Source organism: Micropterus salmoides, unplaced genomic scaffold (genome assembly GCF_014851395.1).
Source record: "Micropterus salmoides isolate LMB-PRFRI ecotype aquatic unplaced genomic scaffold, ASM1485139v1 Ms_hic_scaffold_2, whole genome shotgun sequence".
Taxonomy (NCBI): domain Eukaryota; kingdom Metazoa; phylum Chordata; class Actinopteri; order Centrarchiformes; family Centrarchidae; genus Micropterus; species Micropterus salmoides.
In genome coordinates, this window is record NW_024041150.1 from 51,542,126 (window position 1) to 51,567,421 (window position 25,296).

General features: G+C 42.2%; 2 protein-coding genes across 2 annotated transcripts in view; one reads left to right on the plus strand and one right to left on the minus strand.

Annotated features, from left to right (window-relative positions):
• LOC119912601 (zinc finger protein 2-like) overlaps positions 1-25,296 on the minus strand; it is a 746,717-nt gene that overhangs the window by 585,346 nt on the left and 136,075 nt on the right. The window lies entirely within an intron of this gene.
• On the plus strand, positions 8,129-21,179 carry LOC119912652 (zinc finger protein 239-like). The gene is made up of 2 exons (XM_038731936.1): positions 8,129-8,379; positions 17,554-21,179. Exons 1-2 carry the CDS (start codon positions 8,311-8,313, stop codon positions 18,589-18,591), a joined length of 1,107 nt encoding a protein of 368 aa, XP_038587864.1. The 5' UTR covers positions 8,129-8,310; the 3' UTR covers positions 18,592-21,179.

A 25,296-nucleotide genomic window follows, 5' to 3' on the forward strand; every position in this document is an offset into this window, starting at 1 on the left:
CTCTAATCTTTTGCTTTGCGCCCCCGGTACCAGGATCAGCTGTGTAAGTCATGACTGTGACACTACAACCCAAACTCACGGCCCAACCAGACAGAGAAAAATAACAAATGTACGTCTACAGCTGAGAAGTTTACTTTTGCTAACCTTCAACTGAACAATCAATCATGATTTAAGTCAAATGCTCAAGTTGCTGTTACCTTGTCTGTGGTGGACTTGATGCCGACCAGGTGCTTTCTGATCCGATGCTGAAGCATTGTCGTCGTGCTGTTGCCAAGGTGACATAAGTTTTGTTTCACGGTGGACAGACTGTAATGTTAGACTTGTTGTTTTCTTTTAGCTTAAAATAATCCCAGACTTTGGACACTTCATTCTTTGTCCCTCGCTGTTTTCTCTTCCTCCACTTTGCAAACAGCTCCATCAAAATCACGTCGTGTTCACTTGATCACATCAGCGCAATGTGCAACAGTAGTGATTGTCCGTGCGAAACAGTGCACTATATGGATTAAGCAAAGTATCGATTCAAAATGATTTTTTTAGTAATGAAATTATAGATTAATCGTTTTAGTGCTACTTGGCTCTTTACCTGCGCACACGCTTCCATCATGTTCAACATACTTGACTGAAGTAATTCTGATCAGCTGTTCCTCAACCGAAAACTCGGTTTCCCATCTCAGGCTCAATCCACTCAGAACAACAGGTTGTGTTCAGGTGGATATGGTAACCTCTGACTCTGTTCAACAAAGCTCTCTGGAGTCGAATTGCAAATGTCCTCCTGCCGTGCACTGACTCCTGCTCGCTGACCTTTGACCTCTTCTTACTGCTGTGAGTGGCTCAGGTCTGGTCTTCCCAGTAAGCGTATTGTCTCATTTCTGGTTGCTGTTGTTTGTTACTGTTGTATTAGATGTTTGCACAACTAACTAAAATAAGCATCAGGGCGGCGTCTGGCCGCCGAGTAGCAGACGGTGACCGCTGTTACGAGGAGCGCCCCGTGTAACGTTATAGGATAAATTAGTCGGAGACCCAGGTAGGGATCGGCTGCATAGTTGGTTGTATTTTAACATGTTTTCCATTATCTCTTATACATACATATGTACAAAATAATATGAATACCAACAACTGTGCAGAGTTGTGTTTAGTTTGGGTTGCAGGTTGCTGTGTAGGTGGTTTTCATTTCCCTGTTTTCGAGGGGGAGCCGGGAGGATGCCGTGGAAGACGCCTGAAGGGAGAGGGCAGGTAGGCGAACCCAGCTGACTAGACGGTGGACGGAGGTGAGTGATCCTGGGGAAATGCAAACAGACAGACAGGGTTAGTAACTGGGAAAGCTGAACGGGGAACAGAGATGTTGCAAGATCAAAAGCTTGAGTCAAGCAGTGGCACCAGGTCAGGAGCTACGACGATCCGGGGTTGATATACTGGCAGAGATGTAGTTGTTTGCTGGCAGGTGTGGCAGGCAGAGGAGGCTGCTGATGAGGCGCAGGTGTGGATCATCAGCTGGGCTCAGGAGCTGAGAGAGAGGGGAGAGGAGGAGACACAGAGAAGCAGGCAAAACACGAGGGGAAAACAGAATGGTAGGGGGGAAATAGGAGAAATCAGCCGTGCTGCCACCACAACAGCTTAGAGCTCATCCTGCATGTGGGATAAACTTTCACCTTGACTGTGAGCTCCCCTTGCGCTGGATTAATGTGTCTGCTGGTCATTATATTTACTGCATGTCAGCCACTGTGTGTTTTATGGGCTCATTGATATCTCAGCCAAACTGTCTCTTTGTGCTTCACATTGTTTTAATACCAATTTTCTGATTAATAAAGGTTTAGATTTTAATGTAACTGCTTTCCTGTCATACCTCAGGTCCCTACCTGTTATTTGTGCCACCAAGGGGGGCCTCCACTGTCTTCCAATTCCTTTGCTGTCCATCAATTGTATTTCACCTCCATTGTCCATCAATTGTATTTCACCTCCATTTATTGTATTTCACCTATTTAACCAAGAATGATAGAGCTAAAGACTGATGAAAATTATACTGTAGGTCGCATGTGCTTCATTTATTTGTAGTGCTGTATTTTAGTGTTTTGTGAATAATCTGAGTTGAGCTGAGCTGAGCTTGGCATCCTGCAGTGACAAAGACTAAAACTAACACTGAAACTAATAAAAATTAAACTAAAACTAAGCATTTTCAAAAAATGCAAACTAAAGTAGTAAATCCACATTAAAAACAAATTAAAGCTAAACTGAAATTGAAAACAAAGTCAAGACGAAATAAAAACTAATGAAAAATTCAAAACTATAATAACCTTGAGCTCAACCCAGTTAAACTTTAAAGCTCATTATCTGCTATACATTTAAACTTATAGTATTTCAGCTCAAGCCCACACAGCTCTCTCTCCTTCTTTTAGCGACTCGCTAAATCCCTCAGTTGTTTCAGTTTTGCTAGCTGCCTTACTTTAGCAGCTAACGATGGCTTCTCACTCTGCTGCTCTGTGCGTTGAATGTTCAGCCACTTCTCTGCCTCCTTCAGTGATAATGTTATAAGTGGAGTTTATCTGTCGGGTTGGAGGCTCGGTGAAATTAACTCCACACCATGGAGACTCAATCATATGCTGCTGTAGTTAGCTTGCCCCAAGTAGCTGTCGTGGACTGACTTCAAGAAGGCCATGGGATGTGGTCAAAAGCTCCAACAAAGAGGTAGTATGTGAGGCTTGAGTTTAGACTCATTTATTACAGATGTGTTTAGCTGCTGTGGTTTGATCCAGTGAGGAGGAAGAGGCGCTGAATAAACGGGGACTACAAAACCACTACAGACCACATTTGTGTTCAGTGTGAACAAACCTTTGTTGTTGTGAAAGTCTGACTGAATCAAATATTATCGTGTCTTCATTATCTGACTCCATTTTAACAGCTGTTTGCTTTCTGTTCTGTCAGTAAATGTGTTGCTTTCTGTTTAACTTGCATCCTGCCAGGGTTGGTACTGTAATAATCTGAGCAGGAGACTTGAGATTTGGACTTGAGTCGTTTTCAATGTTATTAAATTAGTCGACACAAAGAGAAGCTTTGACTCATCATTTCAAACTGGACGTTCAATGAACTGTTTCGCCCACCCAGGCTGAGGAGGGATTGGATGATGGTTACCATGACGTCATCACTGCTGTCATCACTGCTGTCACCACAGACCGTCACTTCTGAGCTGATCAGAAATCAAATAGAAAAGTTGTGTTTTCAAAGGAGCATGATGAAAGTGAAACGTCCTGTTTTGATCCTGCAGTCACAAACATTTAACTTCTACTTCAGATTCTGATGTCGTCTGTGCAGCAGCACCAAAACAAGCGGTGGAAGCTGATGTACAAAGGTGGAAAACCTCTTTATCGTCTTTCCAAAAACAAATAAGCACATTTATATATAAAACTTTCTGCTGCTGGCCTCTGTCTGGCGCACGCAATGATGATGCAGTTAATAGTGACTATTCTCTTTGACGAATCAGTCGTGTTGTCACGTAACACTTTTACGGAACAACAAAAAGATCACAATTTGCCACCTTCCTGGCCTGTTTCATAAAAAAAATAAATAAATCAGCATCTCAGCTTTCGTCTGTCTGGAAGCGGCTAAAAAAACATTGCTCTATGTGCTCATGTAATGTCACTTTTTATGGGGCCCAGTGTCCCCAAGGAAGCGTATCATAACTTATCAGAAGACGCGTGGTGTTAAATTATTATGATCTCCGCTCTGTCTTTTCCAAAGCCAATAAATTTTTCACTGTTATCACCCATCTGTAAAGAACATGAAGTATGAGCTTCCATGCCTTAGCCTATGAATTCACTTATGGTTATCTCACACAGCTGCTATAGCACGGTGCTAATGTCGCCGCCTTGTAAGGCACAGCTCGGTGGGTCGTGGGTTTGCACCCTGCTCATTTTCTGTTTTTGTCTGTTTTTCTATTAGTATAATAAATAAATTGTGTTTTCCTCTATTCAACATTATATACCAACTGCTTACTATATAAGGTGCAACATCTGCAGGCTATTTTGAGAAAGCAGGATGGTTGGTGTGTGCAACGGACTGACCAACGAATACACAGGTTGTTTGTAAAAGCTTTGAATCTGCAGGTCTTGGCTGCACAGAGGCACAAGCGAGCGGACCACATGATGCTGATCTGGTAGAACTTCTCCTCAAATAGCAGTGAGGAGCATTTCCGATTATTTCAGCTATCTTCATGACATTGTGGATGGACTTCCTGTCCTGTGGAGAGGCGCGGCCCTACCACAGTTCTGTTTTCAGCCGCTTTCTGCACTCAGTCCAGATCTTTTTAGATTTCTCCACTGACTGCTTTGGTCTAACTGAACCAAGACTGGTTCCTTCTTTAATTGACCTAATCTAAACACTAGGTGGCACAAACACACCATCACTAAGTTAGGCTATTGGACACGTACATTGTTGTTTATCTGTAGATAAATAGCATCAGAACATAAATCACCCAAGATCATCACACACACTTCAATTCCATTTGTTTATCGTGCTAGAAAGAAATAATAATTAATAATAAAGAAACAAATGCAAAACATTCAAGACATTTTATCGATGTGAACCATCCAGTGCCTTCTTCCCATGATGTGAACACATTTGATGTTCTCCCTCACACCTTCCCAAAGCTGAGAGACCTTTTCAGGGCCAGGAACGTAAGTCTTCTGAACTCCTCTTCTTCTGTAACCCCTCTCGGGAGGAAGAGGCAAAGGCTACTTGTTGATGAGTAAGCTCCCATCCTCCTGATTATAGACGTCAGGCTGTGCATTTCTGTGGGAACCCAAGAGGGGGGACAGAATCGGCCCCTGTCAAAAACACCAGCTACTCCTCAAAGGAAATATCCATGTCCTCCTCTGCTGAGACACAGACAGACAGTACAATCACATGGCCGTTAAAAGAACTAGTCATAGTTGTATGCAAGAACTTCAAGAGAATTCACTGGTTTCCAAGGTGGGAGAGGGAACCATACATCATCATTTTTTAAGTGTCATCTTTCTATCAAAGAATTTTTCTATGGTATCAGAAATACGATAAAGTCATTATGTAGAAAATATTCAATTGTACTTATTACAAACTGCTAGCATTACACACCTTGAATGGACACCAGCCAGCACTCCCTCTGGAAGACGTCTGTTCTCTGTGGTCGTTGCCCCGTGGACTCCAGGATATTGTGACGAGATTCCTGATGTCCTTCCTGGAGAGTTTCTGTGTTGCGTTTGTGAACTACGGGAGGAACTCTCTCCAGTTCATCGCCACCATCTCCCACATCTGGCCACATGAATTCATCCCGGTAATGAACTGTTGGACCATACTGGCCTCCCTTCACACACTGATGAATGTCAATATTTTCACATCAATAACACCTGCTCAGTTGTAAATAGTCTCAAACCGTATGACAGAAACTGTCAACATGACTACAGTGTTCACCAGTTAATATTCAGTAACTCCTACAATTTACACAACCAAAGACCAAGAGATTACATATTGTTTTTTTGGGTTTTTTACCTGTGGTACAAGTAATGAGTAAGTATTTGCCAGTGAGGTGTCGGCAGGTCCCTGATAGAGGCTGTGTAAATGTTTGGCTCAGTCAGCAAGCAGTCCCCCAGTGTGCCTTTGAGCTCCTCTAGCTCCTCATTGATGCTGCATCTCACAACCTGAGTAGACCAATAAACAAGTTATATTGGTACTCAGTATTAAGGTTACTGTGGACAAAACATGTCTGAACTGTTTCAAGATATAAGATAAAGACTATATCATATAGAAAACATTAGGGTACTTTTTCAAGTTTAATGTCTGACTCCTCTTCCTGGAAAATATCCAGGTCAAAGGAGGTCATCTGCGGCTTCTGGCCACACATGGGCTAAAATAAATCTTTGTTCAGGCCATTGTGGATGGTGGACGAGGCCACTAGCTTTCCCGCAGTGTAAAACTTCTTTTGTGCCTGCGCAATTGGTCATAGCTGAAAAGCAGCCGCCCTAGTCTTTCTCTGAAAATGCCCATCTTTTCCTGCAGTTCAATCATGAGGAGTCTGCAACAGAAAGACAAGACATCTATCAATTGGTCTTTAAAATAATGGCACATCTGAAAAGGTACCACGACATTTAGAGGAGGAGCCATCAAATTTTTAATTAACTCTGCTATCTCCCCAACGAACTCGACATGTGGCTGGTTAAACAGCTCCTGCTTAGAGCAACACATGCCCTTGTTGTTGTTTTTGCAATGACTGTGATAATGCAACTGAGGTGTGGATGGTCATTTTAATTGTCTTTCAAAATGTCAGCCAGACATCTGACATCCCGAGAACAAAACAATGACACACAATCATAATCAAGCCGTATAGGGTGTACAAATTTAGATAAAATCCTTCATTTGCATACATTGGGGCTGTTGCACCTGAGTTCAGAGGAGTCCATGAAGAAGTCTTCCAGAAGATCCAATGTGATTATTAGAAGGCAGTTTAAATACGGCGTGTTGTGATTGTGAGGAGCTCTCCAGTTTGTCCTGAGGGACGAACAGACTGACAGTGACAGGAAGCAGCCAGCAGGAGGCAGCAGAGGAGCTTCAGTTTGTTCAACAGATGATAGTTTTCACTTTAAAGTCACTGGAGGAGCAAACTGTGTGCAGAGGGTTTGTGTCCTGTTACCTTTAATAGAAACAACCAGTCCTCCTATAATGGAAGATCAGCATCCCAGTAAGGTTGTTGTTATTTGATTAAACGCCAGTTTATTATGGAATAAACAGCATGTGAGTAAAAAATATCTACTGAAATATTAAAGCTGTGTAATGATAATAAAGATCATTCAAATCTGATCAGAACAGCTGACTTCAGTAAAATCGTCGCAGCAGGCTGACGGCGCTAAACCAACTTCAACAACTTATTTCGGTTAAATTTAGATATTTCTTTAAGACGTTGACTGGTTCAGCTATTAATTTATGAAAAAGTGACAAAAGTATAATTACATTTATATTGATAGTAAAAGACTAGGCTATAGATTATTATTATTAGACATTTTATGTAGAGGCGCCTTTCAGTACATTGAAGATCACCTCACAAAACACAATAAAACAACAGCATATAAATAAATCTAAAATTCCAGTTCATAAAATCAGGGTACATAAACAGTTGGAAATAAATGAGTGCTGTGACCAGATGAACTGTGATCACGTTAAATATGCCAGTTTAATATTCTGTTGCTTTATGTACTTTTGTTTTGGCTGAAGATTTTCATATGAGATGAAAAGATTCAATGAAAACAGTAATTTTGTTTATCGGGCATTTTTTATTAAATAAGCGGTGTTGTTAACCTGTGAATGGTGATACAGAAATGTTGGTGTAGTTTCTGGATTTAAAAATCCAACATGTTTACAGGCGAAGTCACACGTTTGAAAGAAAGGTTCCCCATCGTGCAGCAAAGGCTGTTACACACCTTCAACAAGCAGCACTGGAGGGTTTAATGCTGCGTTCGAGACCGGTCGGAACTGGGATATTTCCCAGTTTAAACTCCCTACATCAAAGTGTTCCAGGTCCACGGTGGTGCATGACGCAGAAAGTGAACGAAAACCGCGGCTGACCGTGACAAAGTGTCCACACAGTTGCACCCTCAGCAGTGCTTTAGGTGTTAATCAAAAGGATGGCAATTTAACTGCAACAACTGACATAAATAGCCTTACTAGTTAACTGTGTACCCCTCTAGCTACATCAGCTGGTAGCCCTCAAGTCAGTCAGTGTTGTAGGTTACACTCCCTAATGTTTTGGCATTTTTAACAATAACTTTTATGCAGAGAAGACTTTGAGATTCTTTTCTGTAGCCAGCTACCTAATAACATATTTCTACATCAATATACATGCAGAACAGGTTTTACTATATGACCGTATGTATTATTTTAATTTAAATACATGCAAATATACTTTTTGTTGCCTTTTAGTTTATGGTTTACCATTAACGTAAACATTAAGTGCGCTTCCATGGGCGCCGCCATTGTTTTGTGACGTCATTCAGCTGCTACTCGTGACGTCGGGTTACAGATTTTTACTCCAAGTAGGAAATCCGACTTCAGGTGGCTTCAAGGATAGTTTTTCTAGTTTAGGTCGCAAGTTTCCCAGTTCCGAGTTTCCTGGAACGCAGCATAACAACCCGCTACCACTCCGGCCTCAGTGAGGCGGACCCTCAGCGTGAACGCGCAAACGGAGAGGACGTACTTCCGGAAAGGCCCTCAGCCTGAAGAGCTCCGAGACCAGAATCCAGACTCAGTCCAGGACAACACGGTCCACCAGTCACAGCGGAGACCTGCAGGACGATGGAGAACCAGAACCCGGACCACAGGAGCCAAACAGCAGCCTCGAGCTCTGATAGCGCCGATGTTCAGGTCAGTGTTCATGACTTCATCACGAGACTAAAGACACGAGGAAGAGTCTCGAGGGTCCGTGTATCATCCGTTCATTCTGTTGTTAAAAGATCAGAGCCTGAAAACCCGCTCCAGGGTTTGTGTTGACGTGGTTTGATTTCCAAAGTGTCTCCGTGGTTCCTGTTTTCATCTTGAAGAGAGGAAGCTGAAAGAAAAACTCACGAGCGTTTCTCTTTTCTTTGTTCTGGGAGTTTCGCGCTCGGCGCATGCGCGGTTTTCCTCCACTGGTGCTCAGCTTTTCTACACATCCTGTGTTGAGGTTTGGCCTGTGGGTCGCTGCTCCTCTGTCTTGTGTTTAAGTGAGCAGATGGTCTCTTCACGTTTTGTCCTCAGCAGAAGAAGCTAAATGTGGCCGCTACAGAAGCTCACTGCCACAGACATCTTTGGTCTGTGCTCAAACGGAGGTGCAGAACGAATCTCTTGCCGTCTTCTGTATGTATCACAACATGAACCTTGGTGCGGACTTCCAGGTGTGAAAGACCCCTTAGTCACCACAAATATTATTATTTTAAATTTTATATCTGCTTCGTCCCTTCCTCTGAATTCTCCTGCCTAAAAGACACAGAACTCGTCTTGTTTCCGTATATTTTTCCACCCGCGATCTATTATCATGGCAGCAGGTGAGCCGCTTGTGGGCTTGTTCATAGGCGCAAATCCTGGAGGGTCAGGACCCTATCTGAGGGGTGTCCCCCCCCTTGAAAACCATTAAATAATATAATGATTAATACTTAGAATAACTGTGTAAATAGTAAAACAGTACGAACACAAACGGGGCAATTAAAGTGCGTTTTCAGCTAGAAACATTTTGAGTCCCCCTCTCTGGTCTCACAGTGGTTTGGTCCACTGTCTGCTTTCTCTCTCACGGTGGCAGAAAACCAGGTCTGATCCGTCAGTAGTTGTGGAGCTCCAGTAATGTTAAGCAGGCTGCAGGGCTGTTTTATGCACTTTGAACATCGGATGAACTTTTCTTTTTTTACTTTACTACAGATGATGCTGAGTCATTAATAAATTAATGATGACAAAAAGTTATGATAATCGATCACCTTTTCCATGAGCCCACTGTTATTAAAACATCACCTTGCTTGTTTGGCAGCTTGTTTAACAGCTTATTGGACTGGAACTCATCTTCTACAGATAGAGATGAGCTGATTGATCAGCTGGGGACCAAAATAGGTCGTTTATTTTCACTTACTCTGCTGTGACCAGTGACCGGGGCCAAGCAGTGTCAAATATCCAGTTTTCTGCCAGTCACATTGAACGTAACAAACACGCTGCGCCATGTTTCACATGTGTGCACAGACAGTAGCCTCATGTCACAGCCACACACACACAGGCTAAAACATGGCTTAGGTGTGTGGAAGTTATTCACGAGAGTGAAGAAGAGTCGACACTCACTACATCTGCAGAGAAACACAGAAAGAGACGCTGTGGATTTTGTAAATCAGGGAGTAGGTAAAGACACAGTGACGATGTCATTCAGACCACGGTGGTCTCTATCGGTAATTAACAACAAGCGGCTCATCTGCTGCTGTGAAAACAGAATAACGGGTGAGAAGATACCAAACGTGAGTTCTTTTAAATAAAACTGCTGACAGATAAAGTCAGAGCAGACAGAGAGAGAGATGGCAGGTGTAGGTGTGTGCTTCTGTGTCTGAGGGGAAAAGCAAGGTGAGCAGATTACTGTGGTTTGTGATTAAACACTAAAATTGTAGACATAAAATGGTGAGATAAGAAATAGGATAATTTATCAAATATTTTTAAGTAAAAGATGTTTAAAAATGGCCTAGTTTATTGGCTACTGCAATTTATTTTCAGCTCCTTCCAGTGAAAATGTTGTTTTATTATCAATGTTTCATTATGATACAACTGAGACCAGTGAGAATAGCTAACATTTATACTGGTGCTCATTATAAAAATAGATTTTTCCAATAAATGGTTACAAAAATATTTGTGAATGCTGTCAGTTATGGATCTTAGAAAGAAATAAAATTAGAATCGGCAGGTCAGACCTTTAAAAAAAATCAGTAACTGGAATCAGCCAGTAAAAATATAATCTGTGCATCTCTTACTACAGCGATGATCCTGTATGTGAACTGATATTTTGGATAATACTGTAGATTATGACTGTATACTGAAGACTATGTAGAGGACGCAAGTTAATTAGGATAATATGACCGCGTGGTGAACCTATGAACATATTTAAACAACTTTTACTTTGTGTTGTTGGCCAGAAAAACAGAACTAAGACTTCTCTCTGTGTACACGTATCCTGTACAAGTACAATTTTGGCTGTATTATTTGTGTCCCCCTTCAAAAATATGTTTATTTCTGTATAAACATATGTTTGTTAAATATGTTTATACCTACCGGTATCACCCCCGCCCCATCGCTAATCGTTCAAAACAACATCTGACCGGCCGCCATGAGCACTGAGAGAAATCCCAGTGGGCGGGTTGCTCTGCGGCTGCATGGGCAGCTCGTTTTACAAAAACGGCGAGAGACAATGCGTCAGCAGGTGAGGCGTTGAGACAGAAGGCAGCAGGGAGAAGATAAGAGAGGTTTGCGTTTGGCTAGCTGCCTCTTTTAGCTATGTCAGGTGCCTTATTTTGAAACGTTCGACAGTGTAATTTTTCTACATGCAACCAATAGCTGTTAGCCGCTCGACTCAGAATAGGCAAGTGTACGAAGTTCAGAAGGCCAGAGGTGCGGACAAGTTGGGGGACGAAGGCTGAGGACAGTGGCGCTGAGGTTAGCACAACAAGCAGGATCGGCGTGGTCAGTGAATTTTACAACAGCAACGGAGAGACAGGTGTGGATGAGACAAGGACGGTGTCTTTGTGTCGGCGATGCGCCGCTGTTGTAGAGTAACATTATGTGAATGTAAACATCCAACTTTCTAATACACGATGTCTATGAAGATTCTCAGTCATCCAGGTCATAGTTATCCAACGAAGGTTAAAATGAAGGGCAACTGGACTTGGTTGAAGATACTGGAAGACGTTTCGTCCCTTATCCAAAGGACTTCTTCAGTTCTGACTGACTGGCAGGGAAACTCAGCTATTTAACCTCAGTGGGGTCGTTATCTCGGGTCATCGATACCGCTGGTTCGTTAGTGTTCCTTGTTGCTGTGACGACAGTCGTTACAGTCGTTGAGACTACCTGTGGCCAAGACTGAACGACCATCGTTGGTATCTTCACCTGAGGCCAATAGGTTACGTTTGTTGAGTTTCCTGGGAAGTGATGAAAGGACAGCATTGTAAGTGGGGGATAAGTGGTGGCGTAGACCCCCTCCCCTGTTCAATGACGGCTTCTCAACCCTGGTGTAGATGCTTCCTTGACACCTCTAACCTAAGGGACGAAACGTCTTCCAGTAGCTTCAACCAAGTCCAGTTGCCCTTCATTTTAACCGTCGTTGGATTTCTAATACACGTTAAACTTAACTTACATCACCCAGATGCACCGGGACAAGGAAAAAAAATGGAGCCCAACTCCTCCTCCTCGCTGCTTTCAAGCCAATACTATATAATACTATATTTCAAGCAGCCTTTAGATGCAAAAACAGAACAGGATGAATAATCACATTACTTTATCTAGCCACGGTGAAACTAATTGTAACAACTCATACTGCACAATTTATTTGTTTTTTTGATTTCACACCATAAGAGTTCTTAGTGCAACAAATATTGTACTCATTTCACAGGTGTCATTAACACGGGACGCTGGGGAATATGTTCTGCAGAATGGCTTGCAACAAGAAATGTTCAAAAATAAATGAAATTGCTTTGAGAAGTTTATTTGCACAATAATAAAACATGCAATGTAACAAAAATATAGAAGAAACAAATGAGCATTTTCCAAAAAAGTAACAAGCTGCTAAGTATTATATTCTGTTTGAAATGTCATCTGAATTTTCTGAAAATGTCTCCAGAATGCAGGAAAGTGTTTCATGCCCAAATTTTCCCCCATTTTTATATCAGCATTGAATATTTCATCAAAATAGTGTTAAAATGTCTTCTGCTTCTCGTGAATCAAATATTGTGCATGTGAGGCCCCCTGTCCTGTAAACATACTGTACACACTCCTGATAATTATATTTCAGTGTTCAGAGGAGTCTGACAACTGGTTGTTAAAGAAATGAAGGCGTGACCATGGCGCTGAGGTCAATGAAGCAAATTAGGGATGCAATCTAGTCCTTTTAAGCTAATTAGGAGATGTTTCTTTTGGATTTTAATGAATGAAATACTTATACTAGTAATTATCCAGAGATCCTGTATATAAAAAAAAAAAGATGCATCAAAATGCATCGATAATTGTTTTGTAATCACATCGCAGCCCTCTGAATCGTACTCGATTCGTACCCAGAGATTCCCAACCCTAATAGTTATGCTACATTCACATATTGGATGACCGTGGATTCAGTTTTATTATTTGTGTGTAAATAACACACAATTGTTTTTACAATTGAAGCACATTTTGTCATTAGAGTAATTGTGTGGTGGATGATTGAAATTTATTAAGAGAGTTTTCCAAATTGAATTAATATCAAGGAATTTGATCAAAAAAATATAGAAATATTTGAATGTATATCGAATTATTTATGGGGACTGCTTCATAATAAATGTATTGCAAACAGTAAGTTGTTAAAATACTGTAATGCTATTTATACAATTAACAATGAATGAATTTCTGCGGTACATGTATTGTGAATTGGTACCTGTCAAACAGGACAGCCTCCATATGCTGCTGAACACACGGTAAGAAGTGGGTCTGACGGAGGCTACAGCTCTCGATGAGCAGCACCGATAAACACCAGAACAACATTGCGGAACTTAAGTTCAAATTAACTTAACTTTAGAGGCGACGAGCGAGAAGCAAATAAATTTCCTGTGTGGGAGAAAATAGCTTTACCTCGAGTGTTGTTGTTTTTTTGTAATATAGCCTAAAATATAAATTTTGTCATTCTTTTATGGGTAGCGAACCGCCCCGCCTTAAAACAATGTTGGTATAAGTGCATTTACTAATACAACTTTTTAAATACCGTTTGAGTATGAATGTTGCAATTAACATCTGTGCCAGGTCGGGAAAGTGGCCAGACACCGTCAGCTAGGGCTGGACAATATTGCCAAAAATGTTATCACAGTAAGTTTCATATCTTTCGATATTGATAATTATCACGATAAGTATCAAATCGTTATTTCTTTTCAGTTTAAAGGCTGATTTATCTGAGGTAGAACATACAAAACATTTATGATAAAATCTTTGTCAACAAATATCTTTAAGTAAAATTAAGCAAAAAGCATTTTTCAGTCCTTTTTCTTCAACAAAATAAACATCTTATTAAAAAATTAAGTGTTTGATTCAAGTGAATAAAATCAAACATTTATTGAATGTTAATATTGAGGCCTGAGCACGAACCGTGCGAGGTCCCTATTGAAACTGTAAGGATTTTTTTTCTTTTTCCTGCAAATTTTTTTTTCTTTTTCCAAATTTTGTACACATGTCACGCATGGGTGTTGCAAAATGACTCGCTAGCGCCACCTAGAAAATTGGAAAAAATTTGCCCCTCGTCCACATGGGACATGTATCATATCAAGACGCACAAAAAAGCCTCAAGAACCCATATCCTAAACTCAACAGGAAGTCGGCCATTTTGAATTTTACAGCAATTTTTGGACGATTTACACACTCCGTACTTTAACGAACTCCTCCTAGGGATTTATTCGGATCGACTTCGACTTTCTGCTGTGCCTTCTAAAGGCATTGAAGATGAAAAGTTGTGCTATCTGAGTTTTCGTTGATGGGCGTGTCCATGGCGTGGCGTCAAAGATCAACTCTTCGTCATGACACAGGAAGTTGTTGTAACTTCAGTGTACATGCTCACATCTGAACCAAACTTTACATGTAGGATGAGAGTCCCGCCCTGGACACGCCAATATTTATTTCTAGTCATAGCGCCAAGTGCTAGTTAGCACCACAAAGGGGATACAGGAAGTGACATATAACACCTTCATGCAGCGTCCGCACAGTTATTAGCTCAGCTCATTAGCTCAGCTCATTTTACGCAGCATAAATTAGCCTAGTGGCTAGCGAACTTTTCCTCTCCTTATAGCCTAACAAATTACATGTATTATTTATACTGTGTCTTACCTACCGCTGGTAAAGTCACTGCATCTCCCGACACAACACCACGGTTGAATTTTCAGCCTGAACGTACATTTTCTACAGCTGCAAGCCCTCCCAGAAACTGTAGAGATTGCATTGCAGCAAAAAAATATAGGTTTAGGGGAGACTTTATGAAACCCTGTCCACTATAAAATCATTATTGTTGGTCCCCTCTTGTAATTTCGGTCTGTTATCCCGGCTGCGCTGTCCACCAATTACTCTTTCACCCACACCTGGGACCAGGCTCTTAATTTCCAACAAAAGGAAATTCACACAGCTGCTGCACCCAAATCAATATGCCTCCTTCAAATATCATGCTGTCTCGGAATCCGCTCCGGTAAAGGTCTCTATGATTGTCAGGACAAGTGCGTAACTTTGTGAACGAGCTAGACACACTGCTGTCTTTAATCCCAGAGCATGACGTTACTTGTCCTCGGTGACGTGAACATTCACTTAGACAAATGAAAATCTGCAGACTTCCCGTCTCCGATTCAGTCCTTTGATCTAATACAGGCTCTCAGCCCCCCGACCCGCAAAGCTGGCAAGGTCACACCTCTACACATGTCTGACCACTGTTTCATCCAGTTCATGGTATGCCTACAGGAACAGTCCATTGTTCCAGCATCTTATGTCTCACAACGACGCAACCTTTGCAACCTGTCTCCCACTCACTTTGCCTCAGTGGTAGCTTCCGCTCTACCTCCCCTCAACACATTTTCCTCACTTAAGGTCAATAATGCCACACAATCTCTTTGCTCTACACTGAGCTCATGTCTGGGTAGTGACATGCCTGTGCCCTCTATCCACCAAACCTCCTTGACAGAAACAGTCCCACCTGAGACTACCCGATACCATCCGCGCGCTCCGTACTGATCTCAGAGCCGCTAAAAGAAAATGGCGAAAAACCAAAGACAATGCCGACCTTAAGGGCTATCAGTTGCTTCTGGTGCAAAAGGCTCAACACCAAGGCTAACATGTTAGCAGTCCTACTACATCTGTTCCTCTCTCCTCCCAGGTCAATGGCATTTCACACTCATTGTTTACTCCTCTCACAGAGAGCGAAGTATTAGGACTCTTGACCCATAGCCCTCCTACTACATGCCCACTGGAACAGATTCCTACGAATCTCCTACCGTGGTCCTGGCAATCATTCATGTGATAAATACTTCTCTGGCTTCGTGAACATTCCCGACCACTTTCAAAGGGGCTAAGGTTACACCCTTGCTCAAAAAGCCCTCCTTCGACCCAACTCAAGTTGAGAATTGTCTGCCAGTTTCACTTCTACCATTTCTATCCAAGACTATTGAAGTCAATAAGGGCAGTCTTCAAACGGGTCTCAGAATTTGTCTCACGGAATGACCTCCTAGATCCATATCAGTCTGGCCACTCTACTGAAACGGTTCTTCTGTCTGTAACAGAAGCCCTCAGGTCAGCTAAAGCTGCAGCCCAATCCTCGGTTCTTAGCCTGTTTGACCTATCAGCTGCCTTTGACACAGTCAACCACATGATTCTGCTATCCGCTCTCTCACCAATGGGCATCTCCGGCAAAGCATTCATGTGGTTCAAATCCTACCTCTCGGGGCGTTCCTATAATGTTTTGTGGCAAGGACAATTATCTTATTCCCACTGCCTCTCCACAGGGGTGTCCCAAGGCTCAGGGCCCTTCTCTTCTCAGTTTACAGCACCTCACTGGGGCTGATCATTCGCTCGCATGGCTATTCTTACCACTGTTACGCAGAAGACATCTCGGCGTCTCAGACTGTCTCTCGGACATATCCGCATGGATGAAGGCTTGCCACCTTCAACTAAACCTCTCTAAGACTGAACTCTTGGTCATTCCAGCCAAGCAATCTGTCCACCATTACATCAAACTACAAATTAACTCCTCAAGCATCACTCCAACCAAGGTGGTGAGAAACTTGGGTGTCATGATTGATGACCAGCTGTCCTTTTCAGACCATGCTGGTGCTGTCTCCATGTTGTGCTGCTTTGCTCTATACAACATCAGGAAAATTAGGCCCTACCTCACTCAGTACGCCACCCAGCTTCTGGTACAGGCCATGGTTATCTCTCACCTCGACTATTGCAATGCCCTTCTTGCAGGTCTCCCAGCTTGTGCGGTGAAACCCTTACAAATGGTTCAGAACACAGCAGCACATCTGGTTTTTGATCAGCCCAAAAAGACGCATGCCTCTCGGGGCGTTCCTATAATGTTTTGTGGCAAGGACAATTATCTTATTCCCACAAGCTCTTCAAAACTCATCTCTTCCAAGAACACTTCCTCTTATAACACAGCTAACTCCTAACCTCTAACATTTCTTCTTCTATCCCCTTAGAACTATGTTGTATTGACTGAACTTTTTTCCCTAGGTATTTACCCCATTGATGCGATATCTTCTATTAGCTGTTGTAGATCTTGTGCTGTATTTGATGCTTTGTTGATGCTTGGATGTTGTTCCTCAAATGTAAGTCGCTTTGGCTAAAAATGTCTGTCAAATGAGTTATTGTAATGAAGTTATTCCTTTCTTTGTATAAATATAGAACTGGCTACCATTAAGTACAATATTTTTACACTACTGTACCTTGTAATGTGTATTTAGAATACAGATGCAACAGTCCACTTTCATACTATTTATTTTTTTATTAAGTGCTTCTAAGTTTCACAAGCCGAGAACGTTGATTATGTCGACTAATCGTTGCAGCCCTACCTGATGTGCAATCTCAGTCCGACATCAGCGAGACTTGTGTGCTATCTGTGTTGAGTTAGAGTGAGCCTCTCCTTGACCATTCAGAAATGCACTGCAAGTCTGCATTGCAGTTTGGTTTTTCACGGGTGGTAATGCATTAGTCAAACTTGAACATTGTGGGGTGTGTTCCACAGACATGCTCTAAATGTCATCTATGGTTCTGAATAGTGGGATGTCACTGTGGAGCGAGCTAACTGTCTTTCTCTCTGTATGTCTGTCAATATAGAAACGGAGAGGAGGAGATGGACTCAAACGTCACCACTGTCAGCTCTGTGACAAATCCTTCACAGCATGCTGGTATTTAAAGATTCATCAGAGAGTTCACACTGGAGAGAAACCGTACAGCTGTGACCAGTGTGGGAAAGCTTTCACTACATCAGGTGACCTAAGAATCCACCAACGTGTTCACACTGGAGAGAAACCGTACAGCTGTGACCAATGTGGGAAAGCTTTCACTCAATCAAGTCACCTAACAATCCACGAACGTGTTCACACTGGAGAGAAACCGTACAGCTGTGACCAGTGTGGGAGAACTTACATTTCATCAGGTGCTCTACAAAAGCACCGACGTGTTCACACTGGAGAGAAACCGTACAGCTGTGACCAGTGTGGGAAAACTTACATTTCATCAGGTGCCCTACAAAGGCACCGACGTGTTCACACTGGAGAGAAACCATACAGATGTGACCAATGTGGGAAAACGTTTGCTACATCAGATGAATTAAAACAGCACTATCGTGTTCACACTGGAGAGAAACCTTACAAGTGTGACCAATGTGGGAAAGCATTCACTACATCAGGTCAACTTAAAGTCCACCAACGTGTTCACACTGGAGAGAAACCGTACGGCTGTGACCAGTGTGAGAAGTCTTTCTTTACATCAGAGAGACTAAAAATCCACCAACGTGTTCACACTGGAGAAAAACCGTACGGCTGTGACAAATGTGGGAAAGCTTACACTACATCAGGTCACCTAAATATCCACCAACGTGTTCACACTGGGAATAAACCGTACTGGTGTGACCAATGTGGGAAAGTTTTCTCTAGATCAAGTATATTAATTGTCCACCAACGTGTTCACACCCGGGATAAACCATACAGCTGTGACCAATGTGAGAAATCTTTCTTTACATCAGAGAGACTAAAAATCCACCAACGTGCTCACACTGGAGAAAAACCGTACGGCTGTGACAAATGTGAGAAAACCTTTATGCACTCTGGTAACCTTAAACGCCACCAACGCATTCACACTGCTTCGGTTTAAACATTTTTCAGATCCAAACAAGCTGTTTCCTCTTGCCCTGATAGCTGTGTTGTTTTATTAGCAAGCATAGTGTTAGCTCAGGCAGGCAATGAAGTCAAGCTCTGCTCTCAATCCAAGACCATCAGCTGATTCCTCTCTTAGCATTAGTTGTTAATTTGAATATAAGGTATCTTATATAAGCTGCTATAGTCTGCTTGCGCTTGCTGCTTCTTCTGCAAGCAGCTCATAAGCACTGGACACCTGTCCAGTTTCAGACGCTGATCCTCGAGGCCCAGCCCAGCAGCCCACTCCACAGTGGATAATCATCCTGACAACTTGTCCAGGATCCATTCATCGCTCACCAGCACAAACTATATTCAAGGCCTGGCAAGTCAAGTTTTCCTGGCACAGCTGGCTGTTTTCCTCCCCGGTTGCAGGCCTGTGACGCCCAGCGATTACTTCCCTCTGGCAGCATCGGAGGTATCACTGTCCCTCAGAGATCGCTGTGAAGAGCAGTTCCAGTCTCCTCTGTGGGTTCCTTTTGTTCTTTCTCCTGCCACAATCTCTCCCTGAGCTGAGAAAAGCTCTGGGGAAACATCCCCACTACTTCCTGTCAAATAGTTGATTGCAGGATTGGTTCAGGGGCCTGACTTGGTTGCCAAGTGTCATTTATTTGTAAAAATTAAGTCACATTAATTATCTTTAATGTAGTAAGCTTGCAAGCTTACGCTAAAGCCTCGAATGTACTCAAAGCGGACGCATACGCGCACAGCTGAGGACACCAGGGACTACTTCTAAACTATTGTCAGGTCGGCGGACTTGCGCCACACATGTGCAGTGTTTTTGTTTTTGGGCGCTTTCCATTTAGGCACGTGGAAGGGAGATCCCAGAACAGAGCCAAACATACCGGAAAAATGATTTACGAGCACAATGTGCAAGTAACCTATGAGAAAGATCAGGTGTGCCAGTATGTGCTCCTTCTTGCCTCCTCCTGAGAGCAACACGTTCCCCTGGTTTTACTAAAGTTATAGTAATACTATTCAGTAGTCTTGTTTATATCAGGTGTGTTGTGTGGGTGCTGCTGGTGGATCGTGAATCCGTCCCTGGTTCAAAAATTACACAAGCACCAATTACAGTAACGTTTATTGTGAGTGTTTTTAAATGCTTTTTTCAATGTATCAAATTTTCAAAACATCTGTTTCAGTATTTTAGAAATCCTTTACAAATTATTAAGGCCGATGCCGAGTGACCAGATAACAGGGTCTTCACTTCCGTACTCCTCCAATGGTTTCACAAGGAAAAGACAACACACGTAGAGTCAATATGTATATAATCAATAGTTACTTGAACATTTTCTGCTGTGTTCCAAAAAAGGTTAGCGTAGAGCCCTGCAATGGATCGGGCTCAGTTGTCATCTCCTCGGAGGAGGTTTACTTCAACTGTAAGTGTACTTCTGCGTCGAATCGACGGCATAGGGGGCTACGGCGTCGCCTGACATGCATGTCCTCAAAAATGTAACTACACGTCAAGTCGACGCGGACCGTAAGCTCTGTGATTGGTCGGCTGGGTAGTCTTGCAATGCCTCAGAGCCAACAGGAAGTGTCCCGTGCTTTGAAGTAACTTTTACTAGCGGCCAAAACAGCGTGCTGAAACACGGTGGATCGACCCCGAGCAAAATGACTCGTTCCTCTATCAGAATGTGATTCATTCGGTCGGTAACATTTGAAAAGGCTACACCTACCGCTAAATTAACGGAGCGCTAAGAATAAGTATAAATGCCTGGCCTACGCAGGAGTAGAAATCAACCTTAACTCTTCCCCTCCTGTGGAGCCTGAATCGGCTTTTTTGACACGCCATTTCATTTCCTTGTTCATACTGTGTCGATCTCAAAGCTGCAGATCATTGGCAGAAGGAAACAAAACGATCTAAATCATGGTTGTATTAGTTCGTTACCCAAACATGGTCTTCCACATGACTGCTTTTGGACAGAGGCAGCGATCTGTGGACATTGCGAGTCACCCTCAGAATTAAATATATGGGTGATGCTGTCCTTCATTTGACTCTGTGGACATTAAGGCAGCTGTCAGGTTGTCAGGCTAAAACATTTACTGTGGGCTACAACTTCAGTAATCACCATTTAAATCAAACTAATCTGTATTAAGCTGTAACCTAAATGAACAGTCATCTGTCATGTTGTGATTAGTCGCACTGATTGGATCGTAGTTATCGTGCTGGAGCTGATGTGAATGTTTCTGAGTGAAGATGACAGGGGTGCAGCTGGAACAAATAAAGTGAGTTTGTTAATATTATCTGCTTATAGTCTTAATGTGTTTTGACCACATTTTATTAAATATGAAATGAGCAAGATTTTAGAATAGAAGTCTAAAAGTCAGTTAGACACATTTTCCACAGAAAGAAAATAATGAATAGCCTGCTGTGTGGGACTGTGGCTTTACAATCACAGGTCCATGAGTAAACTGTGTCTAACGTTGTAGTGCATGTATTCTACATATACGTCTGTAGCATTAAATGTCTTATCTGTTTCTCTGGGTCAGACTCTGTAATCGCCCTCTGGTGTATGACACTCTTAATAAATATCACAAAGACAACTGTTTGTTGTAACTTCTTTATTTGTTTCTTCTTAAGGAAATATACAATTTCCACCACCGATCAGTTAAAAACCGCTCTGATAATAATGTCGCCTCCACCAATTTTATTTAGATTTTATAAACTTTAGTCCTGCCCTTAGGGATTCATTAAACTCGCCAGCCGCTTGGATCCTGAAGGAATTTCGCTACTCCCAACATAACGTCTTCATACCGACAGAAGACTCAGACGCACTGTTCTTTTACAGAGAGAAGAAAAAGCATCAAAGCGTTTTCTTTTTTCAATTCATTGCAATGGGAGCGCTGCGTTTTTACAACATGGTAAAAACGGCAGCAGCGTGACGAGGCGCTGAGCGCTCAGCCTTTTTTTCATCGCTGAGAATTGAAATATGTTCAACTTTGGGAAAAACGCAGTGCCCGTCACTGTCACTTTTTGCCCAGCCGTCCAATCACAGTGCGGTTTGCTGTGTTTATAAACACCACGCTGAGCCATGTCAGCTCTTGTACAAAATGTTAAGGTATTTGCTCGCCCGCATCTCATGAACCCACGTGTGGCGAGTCCGTCTTCTCTTCATGCAGAGCAAGAGCAAGTAGGCCTACATACTTTGTAGTGACATTTTTATATTTAGCCGGTTTGCCAACCGCTAATAAACACTAAAGAAGAAGAAAAATGGAACTCTCCTTCTTTGTCGTCGTGATAGGAGGCTGTTGTCTTGTCTGTGTTGTTTAACTGGCGCCCCCTCAGCGAGCGAGCTTGCTTGCTGACTAACCAGCTGATGTTATGGACGTAACGTTTTTTACATGGAGAGGTAAACCTCACAGAGAGAAGCAGCGTCAGATAGTGAACCAAGTGTTTCAGGTTTGTGAGTCCGCAGCTGTAACACTTGAGTTCAGTGACTGTATTGCTGGCTAGTTAGATGTTATTAGGTGAAATTATCTCGCTATTAGAGATGTTCGGCTGATTCTGAGGCTTGTTTCCTTCCTGTGATGCTGCACAGTTTCAGTAAATTGTGTCTTTTTTGAGCTTGTCTCAAATGACCATCTCAAGGCGTTTTACAGCTGATCTCAGCACATTAGTAGAATAAGAAGAGAAAATAATTGACAAATATGGCGATAAAGACGAGAGAGTATGAAATAGTATGATTACATTTCCTCCCGGTGACAAATATACCAAGTAGCCTATAGATGAATCTGCTGTAAAATAATTTAATATATTGGAAAAGTTAATTTTCTTCCATAATTTAATTCAAATATATACGCTTATAAATATTTCAAGCCTTTTTTCGACTTTTTTGTCCCACAGATGAGTTAGAGGAGGAAGGACAGGCATCACAGCGAGGGACAGCAGCTGGATTAACTGCATATTGGTGATCCATTCTACCTTATTTAGATACGGCGGGAGGGAGGCACCACCAAGAGTCCACCAGGCTGCAGGCTGGACCACCAGGATGCTCACAGCCAAATAACAGGGTCTTCACAGTAGACCAGGAAAACAAGCTGCAGATGTGCATAAAAACGGCAGCTGATATCTGATCCAAATGTGCATTAGCTGTTTAGTATAGTATAAATAACTCAACAATCATATAATAATAACAGCGGACCCTCTCAACTTGGACTGATCCTCGTTTTTGCTGAATTCTGATTGGCTGAATGGCACCGATCGAAGGAGTTACTTTCCATCTGGGGCGAGTTCAGTCCAAAACCTTTCGCACCTTGTTAGCTACATTTTGTCGGGCTGAACTCAGCCAGGTTTGTGTGACAAGTGCAACAGAGACAGGGGTGAGAGAACGTCTGTCTCCCTCGTTCTTCCTTTTGTTTCAGCTTGTTGGTTGACCGCTGACTTGAATAACATCAGGTCCAGTGCAGCTAACCTGCCGCCCAGACGCGCATTCACACCAAGGGTGATGCATTCAGTACTTGAATGAACATGTTTCCCTTGTCAATTTTTGTATAAACTTTATTAAATATGTGGTTTATAATGGATTGTGGTGCAGAGACAGTGACAGTGTTTCACAATCTTGGCTTACATTTCCCATGTTGTCAGTTGCCAAATCGCATTAACATATGGTTTTGCTGAATAATTAAGTAATTATAATTTCTTAATAAATCTACCTAAAGAAACCTCATTTCTTGACTGGCCACTCTGTGCTGTTTCAGAAGAGACACTTTTTGTGCTGTCTGTAGCCACCGTAGCTGTCCTGCGCTCTTTGAAAGGTTAGGGGGCAGTGGTAAACTGGACAGACAGTTGCAATTCACAACCCTCACCACTAGATGACACTAGATCTTACACACTGAACCTTTAAGATAAAAAATGCTACTGATTATAAAACCCAAACAGCATGCAGTTTATTTTTGGCCAAGTTTTCTGTTCTCTCCCTGTGAGGATGACAAAAGAGGAGGGAAGACTAAATCATGCCTACATGTGTGTTTCCTCAGCAGGGATGATATTACATGAGAAAAGTTGATTTACAGGAGAAACAGATCTGAAAGCTACACAGAATGCCTGAGAGCTGCACTGACTTAGATCCTATCATATTGATATACTTTGAATTGGCACCTGCCACCTGAATATGTTTCATTTACATAAATAAAAAAAATTCCACCATAAATTGGTGCAGAAAAGTTCACCAGAATGCAGGAAATTAAGTGTTTAATGAGCTAAATTTCCTGGGGTTGACTCATATTTCTCGGCATTGAAAATATCTTTAAAACACTTTTTAAGGATCTTTTTGTCTCGTTCCTGTGAACCTAACATCACGTAAACCTAACATTTCGTATTGTGGTGTCTCGCGAGCTACGTGTCTCTTCAAAGCCCTAATCTGCTCCCACCTCTTTTCAACACAAAGTGATGCCCTTGGCTACTCAAAGGGTTACAGTAATTGACGCGATTACCGTGACTGATTTGTTTGGTTTAGAAAGAGTGCAAGGCGAGTCCAATCATCTGCTTTCTTCTCTGTACTAAAGCAGTTGCAGTATGTAAAAGCAACTAAAGTGTTTAAATATCGTGGAAACATGAGAGGAATTGGCGTTCCACCAAACTGGAAAATTCTCGTTTAATTTGGCAAGATAGTCTTAAAACTTATAGGAAGGCCCTCTGTAATGCCAGAGCAGCGTACTACTCGTCATTAATAGAGGACAATAGGAACAACCCCAGGTTTCTTTTCAGCACTGTAGCCAGGCTGACAGAGAGTCACAGCTCTATTGAGCCAAGTATTCCCATAGCTCTCAGTAGTTACGATTTCATGAGCTTCTTTAATGATAAAATTCTAGCTATTAGAGACAAAATTCACCAAGAACTGCTCTCAACTGGCACCAACTTATGTCTAAACTTAGAAACCTTAGAAACAGCTGTAGAACAAGATATATGTTTAGACTGTTTTGCTTCCCTCAATCTTTACGAACTAACTTCAATAATTTCTTCATCTAAACCATCAACCTGCCTCTTAGACCCCATCCCGACTAGGTTGCTTAAAGATGTTTTACCCTTAGTCAGCACTTCTATACTAGATATGATCAATCTATCTCTATCAACAGGTTATGTACCACAGTACTTTAATAATTTATTCTCTAATAATTCTCTAATAAATGTGTGACTATAATGTCAGAGAACATTCAAGTGTTTTACTTGTAGATTAATCTCGGACATTAAATTCTGTCTCAGATTATTCCCCCTCTCCGCTGGCTCCTTTTTTTTCTATTGCAATGGACCTTATGTGCAGCTGTACCTTTACATCTTAGTCATATTACACATAAAAGAAGAGCCCATAAAATACATAATAGAGATTTTAAACTACAATTAAAGCTGCAAGCAGTGTTGGGCGGGCCCTCGCACTTGTAGCGCATCCGGGTGTGAGCCGGCTGAGTTGCACATTCTGGAGCTCTGCCGGTGCGGCTGTGAATTTGCTACTCGGTTCCGACGCTGCATGAAGGTGCTTTGTCTCTTCCTGTGTCCCCTATGTGGAGCTACATAGCACTTGCCGAAATGAATATAAATCGGTATTGGTGTGTAGATGTCTGCAGGGTGGGAGAGTTATCAAGCACGTAAAGTTTGGTGCAGATGTGAGCATGTACACTGAAGTTACAACAACTTCCTGTGTCATGGCGAAGAGTTGATCTTTGA